This window comes from Cynara cardunculus, unplaced genomic scaffold (genome assembly GCF_001531365.2).
Source record: "Cynara cardunculus var. scolymus isolate 2C unplaced genomic scaffold, CcrdV1 Un_Scaffold_2936, whole genome shotgun sequence".
NCBI lineage: Eukaryota > Viridiplantae > Streptophyta > Magnoliopsida > Asterales > Asteraceae > Cynara > Cynara cardunculus.
In genome coordinates, this window is record NW_020201282.1 from 5,120 (window position 1) to 12,933 (window position 7,814).

The 7,814-nt window shown below is 37.6% G+C and overlaps 1 protein-coding gene across 2 annotated transcripts in view; it reads right to left on the reverse strand.

Annotated features, from left to right (window-relative positions):
• Positions 1-1,400: 1,400 nt before the first annotated feature.
• Positions 1,401-7,814, reverse strand: part of LOC112503369 (Holliday junction resolvase MOC1, chloroplastic-like) — a 27,290-nt gene continuing 20,876 nt past the window's right edge. For both annotated transcript variants that reach the window (XM_025107423.1, XM_025107422.1), the window contains 3 exons: positions 3,924-4,055; positions 2,544-2,616; positions 1,401-1,772 (listed from right to left, as the gene is read on the reverse strand). In XM_025107423.1, the coding sequence (XP_024963191.1) occupies positions 1,678-1,772; positions 2,544-2,616; positions 3,924-4,055 (300 nt within the window). In that variant the 3' untranslated portion in view covers positions 1,401-1,677. The remainder of the gene's footprint in view (positions 1,773-2,543; positions 2,617-3,923; positions 4,056-7,814) is intronic.

Consider the following 7,814-nt stretch of genomic DNA (forward strand, 5'->3'; position numbering starts at 1 on the left):
ACCAAAATACTTTTTGTCTTGTTTATTTTAGTCTTGTTTGTTTCAAAGATTCAATCTATAGTTATAGTTGATTCGCCCTGCAATCCAATCTTAAATTGCTTTGTGTAATTTTTGACATAAACGGTAACTAATTTAAGGCCTCCTAGCATCCAACATTTCAATCTTGCACTATAAGTAAGTCATAACTCTATTTCCCTTGAACTACGAAAATCTAAATTATCCAAGCTATTACTTCAAATTCAAATTAACAAGAGCAGTGGTGAAAGTTGATAACAGTTGTTACCAAATAAGCATGTCCTATATCATTCTATTTATTATGGCATAAAAATGATTAAATACGACCTAGTAACAATCTAATAAGCTACGAATCATTTTCCCTTGCTGGGTATGTGTAAGGGGCCGTTTACCAAACACTTACCCGGTAAGTGTTTACCGGTAAAATTTAACTCTTATCATTTACTTACCGGGAAAGATTTTAGTCCACCAAAACGACATCGTATGCAACAATTTACCCAGGTAAATGCTTACCGTAGTAAGAGTCATCGCCTCACTTACCGGGTAAGACTCTTGGTTCTTGTCTCATTCTTACCGGGTAAGATTCTTGGTCCTTACCATATTCATCCCATGAGATAACGTGACTTGGTAAGCACGTACCCGGATAAGTGTTTGGTAAACGACCCCTAAGTCTCTTTTGAAATAACAATTTTTGAGGTTTAAAAATTCTTAATGCTCAAACAACTATAACACCTAATGTAATAAAACCAAAAGAATCCAAAATTAACACAGTAAATTGCACATAGAATAAGGACTGAAGAGAATAAGACGTACGTAAACCTTTCTTATAGTGGCCCATGCAAGTATAAGATACATTAGACCACCACGTAGGAGAACTGTGATAGAAACTTAGGTTTTTAATTCATTCTTTCTCTATATCAATACAATCACCGATCAAAATTATGATCCAATCCAGTGTTCGTGGTTGTACATGTATCTTAAACATGAACTCGAAGATCATGAATGGATCCTCAACAATAAAAACACAAACCACATGACCAGAAACAATAGATTCTTCACCTATGAGGAATATGATGATAGACATGTAGTTTTAGGAGGATGGGAAATCGGATTGGTAGAGATGGCTCTGATTCCAAAGGATCATTGGTCTAATGGCACCCAAATAATCGATATAGACAAAATACTTGGATGGTTTATCGTTCTTCACAATTGATGACATATGTGTTCATAAAAGTATATATTGGGTCATATGGGATTTCCCCGTTTTCTCCCCGGATCGTGTCCTTCAAGTCGCAAGTTGCTTTCTACCACATCGTTCTAAAATTATCTTGAATAGATTAACCATTTCTTTTGTGATACCTATGATGTAATTGGAGCTTATTGGCAAAACGAATCAATTTAAATTACACCATTTCGATAAAAATGTTGCTTCCAATATTCAAAAGGCCTACTTTTCAACTAAAACTACATGCTACAACAAACGTGAATTACATACATCACAAACATGTCCAAACTCGATATGCATCGATGCCACATTTACATTAGTATAGGTCGGCTTAATTAATTAGATTCCTAACAGATGCATCACTTAATCGGCTTCACTATGCATATTCAAGTTGCAGCAAGGCATGTAAGATTTGGAGCATGAGTAGCAGGCGACTACTATGTAGTAGTATCGGTGTCAATGGGGATTAACGACTTTGAGTTCAATTTTATGCCTTTTCCATATGCAGCAATGAGCAAAGCCTCAGCCCGACCTGCAAGAATCAATGAAAGCATAACATGGATGATTGATGAATAAGAACAAAAATGACTCATGGGGTACTTTAACATGAGCATAAAATGAATACATTATTGACACCGACTGGCTGGGGATCACTTGCAACCAACTTGTTCAAAACCATTAAGGCTATGTTTGGCGAACTAGCTGATAAGCTAGCTCTTAGTTGAAAAGCTACATGTTGGCCAATAAGCTTGATAAACTAGTCATGTATGGTAAAAACTAGCTGTTAAAAGAATTGATTGGAAGAAAAAGCCCCTGGAGCTTATTGAAACGCTACTTGAAGTAGGTTTCCAAATATTTAGTTCATAGCTAACTGAATGTGGCTTTTTCAGTAAAGCTCAAAAGATAAGCTTGTCAAACATGGCCTAAATAAGCAAATCAACCACCAAGATTGAATTTTAAAGCGGACGGACAGTCCAACCATGTATATAGTTACTGGAATGAACCAATCTTGATTGTCGATTAACTTATTAAACGGCTGGATGAGTTGTTTGAAAAACAATACATATTCATAACATGCAAATTGCAATATACGCTTGAAATTGTAAATATAAATAATTAGATTATTAACCAAAGGGCCTTTGGCCTAGTAGTATCGTAATCTTTTGCCTCCTAGGAGGTCAAGGGTTCAAACCTTACCAAAGGTGATGAGAGTGTGTAAGTTCATTTGTTGCATTTTCTGTATATAAATATTATATACTTCAAAAAAAATAATTAGACTATTATGAAGTAGACGAGCAAGTACCATGGTCCTTTTTCCTTCTCAGCGATGAAGTTAACGTTGGAAATAGGGTGCATGCAAGTGCTCTGCTATCATCCTGCCATCATATTTGACAAATTAAAAGAGGATGAAACAATCTGGGGTAGCTAGAAAAAACTACAAACCAGATGATTTCAAAAGATACTAATTTCCTAAATTTAAATGTGTTAAAATGCACACAATAACAAAATTCTTTAAGCCAATTCATACTTTAAGTAATGTACTTTTCATCCATATTTAAATCCTGAAATGATGTAATTCAAAGTATGTTGCTATTTTGCGTAAAAGGACGAAAGTACATTGCCTGCAAAGACAAAAACTAAAGCATGTTGCTATTCTACTTTGAAAGTATGCACTGCTTAAAATGTGGATTGGTATAAAGTGTTTTTAGTTTGTGAATGTACCCAATTGAAAAAATGTATTCTCAAGACACAGTAAAAGTTAACAGTTACTACCTCTGTATCGTAATGACAATCAACATTTGCTTTTGAAAATACAACCCAATACTTTCTAAATTATGTTTAGCAGGAAACTCCCCACTGCTGCCTCCCGCAGGAATCTGGGCAGTGTCCCAGTTGGCTGATCATCATGATCAGGATAGCGAACCCAACGCTATGGAACTTAGGTGTGGGTCTTTGGCCGAAATGAAATGGCCTTTTTATTTAATATCTGTCCCGAATCCATCAGTAACTTACGCTCTGACCAGAGTAGCATGGGGATCTGTTTCCACTGTCAATGTCAACTGCCGTAAGAGGTCCGACAAAAGACCCACACCAAGTTCCGTTAGCTTTCTGTCCGCTATCTCGATGATGATTTTCCTACCCTCAGAGGGAAAGTCCCTTCCATTTTGAGCAGGTTGTGGCCACTATATTAAGTACCAAGGGTTGAGCTGTTCATGTAGCTCTTGGAAACTGTTCTTTGACAAATAGTGTTTATATAGATTAATGTAGCCAAAACAATTGTCATCAATTTAAAGCTCTAAATCATCCATTTAAATCATACAAGTCAAAGATGGACTCATTGCTCCTAAATTAGACCTTAAAAATACTAAAATGGTTGTGTAATTTATTAGAGAACCTTATTTTTTCCTCCATCTCTTATTGATGGATCATAATGCGCCTATTTATACATAAAGGTTACAGTATAACCCCCAACGATTAACTACTAATAAGGATAAGCTTATCCTAATCTTGACATACCTGTTTTAAACTAGAAATCTATTCAAACTCTAACAGCCAGGAGAAACAAAAGTTGGAGCTTTGACTCAGAGGTCACAGTTTTGAATCACTGAGTACCTTTGCAAAAGAAAAGAAAAAAGATGCTTCTTTGCAAATACTTTCTTCAATATTAAGGAGCAAATCAAACCTTTGTCGAGCCATTCCCACATAGTTTGAACTCCTGTTTCCATCGCATAGATGGAACTGGGACAACAGAAACTTCAGATGCAACTAGGACCCCGATCCATAGCCCATAATTAAATCCTCCACTCCACCATCCCTGTATTGCATAGCACAATACTGTTTAGTAATAATTGAGACAGAGCTAAAGCCATGAAAACAAGTTAAGTACCGGAGCATCCTGAAGATTTGAAGTTCATGAAAACAAAATTACGGCAGTTCAATAACTAAAAATAGCGTAACTGTTTTGTATTGATACGGGAGTCAATGCTATAAGATACAATGTAGGTAATCCAGTATTTACATCAATGAAGATGAGTGAATAACCTGTAGTTAACCAAGGGAATCTGCAATATGGGATTGCTTTGGACTTCAGACTGGTGTGACATGTTTTCAATTAACTTGAACTGTTTCGAAAAGCTGTAAATTCTGGCGACCCCAACTAACTTGGCATAAAGTACGTTGATAAGGGGCATATTAGCATATGGATATTTTGCATTGAGATCTCTTAACAGATAATCCTATGCTGCACCTTGCCTTTTCTCTTCCAAGTCTAGGAAGAATTTGATTCAATAGAATTGCCAGAGGTACAATCCTCTTTCAAAGAACAGAATTTGATTCAATAACATGAATAGTCAACATTGATTATTATTTGTTTCAACTTATAAATAAGCAAAGAATACAAGCTTCATTTCTCTGATGTCAGGAAATGCAACATTATTGTGCCTTCAAATAAAAGGCATTTTCTTGTGAAATAATTCTTGAATGTAAACTGCGCTACTTATGAAGGGCAGGCTTATTTTGGTGTACTATTCAGTAAACAATACAACACACCTCTGATTCTCTCAATTTCCACTTAATATCAACTACAAAATCTACAGTTCTCAACATGGATTTACATGTCTCTACATTTACTCTATTTGAAATACCAGTTGCTACACCCTACGTATAAATGGAAGAACAAAACAGTAGATAAATGGTGCAGTCGGGGAGTGGAAAGCATTACCACGCAGAATACGGCCGGTCCCTATGTCGGGAGTCCCTCTAGATTTCTTAATAATGGTGAGAAAGAAGAATCTACTTGAATTGTTTTATGAAACCAAATCAAGAATCAAACAAACGATAAAAGAAACCGGTAATTATCAAAGGATTTGTTGTAATTCTACAGTAAACAAGAGGTTTCTGACTGTTCAAGAGACCAGAGCTCTCCTAAGAAAACACACTGATAATTTTCTGCATGCCTACACCACCTACATCATCCCTCTTTATATTAGATTTATTGCAAGTAGGTCTCCAGAATACCCTTTCTAGCCCCTTCTAGAATAACAAGTATGAACAGGCTTGGGCCCAAGGTGGGTACATGACATTACCCTGCCCTCAAAGAACCACCTTGTCCTCATAGTGGGTAGAAAAAAATAGATAAACTGTTGATGCCCGGTTACAACAGCTTTCCAACCAGCTGCCACTAAAGTCAAGCCCTTGCAATTCAGCTTCCTATCATCCTTTCTTTTCAAAACCAAAGTCAGAGTCCAAGGGTTTCAACAAGTCCACTCATGTAATACTGCCAATTTATAGACTCGTCCAGATTTTCTTGCCACAAACTATTCTCATCATCATCCAAATTATTAACAATCCGATCGTTATCAAAGAACGGTTTTAGATCGGTAAATAGTCTATGAAGCATGTGTAAGTCGGCCAAGTTGTCGCTCATCCTAGCAAGAACGCCGTATATTTCAAGCATAAGACTTATGCTAAATATTGGAAGTTTAGGAAATCTCGGCCAGATACACAGAATGAGTCGATATGCATCGCCCGTGTTACCAACTGTAATGGCTTCCTTTGTTGTGTCGAGATGGCTACGCGCATCATCGGAGATTGCTACGCGCACAATAATGGTCGCTCCTTGAAAAGCTTTGACCAACTTGCGACAAGGCCTAGTGTCCGTCAATTTAACCCTCTTCCATCCCGATCTATGTTGTTATAGTGGTGAAAATACAAAATTGCGGTCGGGATTGATATTTGAAATAGTGGTTATAGTGGTGGTATAGCGGTCCAAAAATAGCAGTTCATATAATATTTCTTAGAATTATATATAATTATATATAATATGCCTACATAAACATATCATTTGCAAAATAGGAAAAGTGTTCATAAACGAGCTAATTGCAAGCAATAGGTTCAGCATCTGAGTCAAGATCATCTAATACGTTCACTTCTTCGTTTAGGCTAGCTTCCCACTCTTCCCCTTCTACAGACTTGTGGTACCTGGAGACAGAAGCTGGAAATAGAAGTTGGAAACAAGAGCTAGAAGCTGGAAGTCTGGAAACATTAGCTGAGAGCCTGAGACTCGTGGGTCGTGGTCGTCTAAAGCAGATGAGATCGCCGAACAGAGCCCAGATGAACAGATAGTCTAAAGACTAAAACAGGTTGTCGACAGAGAAACCTAGTTCTTCCAACTTATGTTAATATTAAATTTAAGAAAAATAAAGCCCAAAAAAAGAAAGACTGTAAATAAAGCCCAACTATCTAAACATAGAGACTGAAAATAAAGCCCAAACCCCCCCAAAAAGTAGAGTTAATATCGAACGCAATTGACCCTAAATATCGGACAAAATTGCGATAAATTGCGGCGACAATTGCGCTACCGCAATTTAAACCGCAATCTAACCACCGTTATTTTGCTAATGTCCGCTACCCGAGATATCGCCGCAATCGTGGCACTATTGCGCCACAATTAACAGCATAGATCCCAATATGATTCTTCCCTCACTACAAACCCCAACTGCGCCTTTCAAAAATGATACCAACAACTCGAGATCTGCACGCGACATTTTCATGAATTCTTAAGTCATCCAGGACCTTCCACCATGGTGTTCTAGAAAAATTGCCATAACCCCGAAACACCAGAACCCTCTCATCGCTCTCTATCACATGAACTTCCTAGAGACAAAAATGATTAAGGAAGAACATATATGAATTATTTGTAATTCTCTCATTTTTTATGACATTATAACAACTATTATACAAGGGAAACCACTTTGTATTCCACTTTAACCACTTTATCCAATATGTTGGCTTTAAAGAAACCTTTAATCGAGATAATAACACCTTGGTCGCCTCCAAGTGGACACGTCCATAACCATAACTGCATCTTAACTTCATCCAGAAAACGAGGCAAATGACCCCAATGAAATGATCCGTTTTCTGTATGGAACTTTTCTTTTTTACAGGCAGCAACATGAACGCCTTTAACCCAGCTTCGTCATCAATGAGTGATGATGATTGTTGCGTGGACGGTGATGGTAGTAAGTGGTGGCGACAGCGGAGGTGGTGATGGCGGTGAAGCAGTTCCCGTTAATGAGCTTTATTCCCCGCTTTTTCATTCTCAGTTGTTACAAACTGGAATCCAACGTCTGATTCTCTCATTGAGAGCAACAGTTGCTCGAAATGGTTGTCTAACCTAATGATCAAATGATTAAGATTCAATGGTTGGAGAAATCGGCAACGGTTGTAAATCAACGAATATTGGTTCTGACTGCAGTCATACCCAAACCTAGTTGAATCGCTTTCACAATGATCGAATGAGTCTCCATTTTCATCATATCTCCCCTATATTCTTCTCCTCCCTCGTTTCCAACTCCGTTGTGACCACGAGATGGTTATGGGTGAGATCTGGAATCTGCCCCATGACAAACTGATAAAGGCCCAATTAAAGTATATGTGAGAAGAAGGAAACAGGCCACAGCTGCCGATATGGGCCAGCTGAATTCTGTTCTTGGGCTTAAGCTGGATCCACTCGGTCTAGAAGTTAGCGGTAATTTGAAAGAGTGGGGAGCAGTTACTATGCCTAATTATTAGC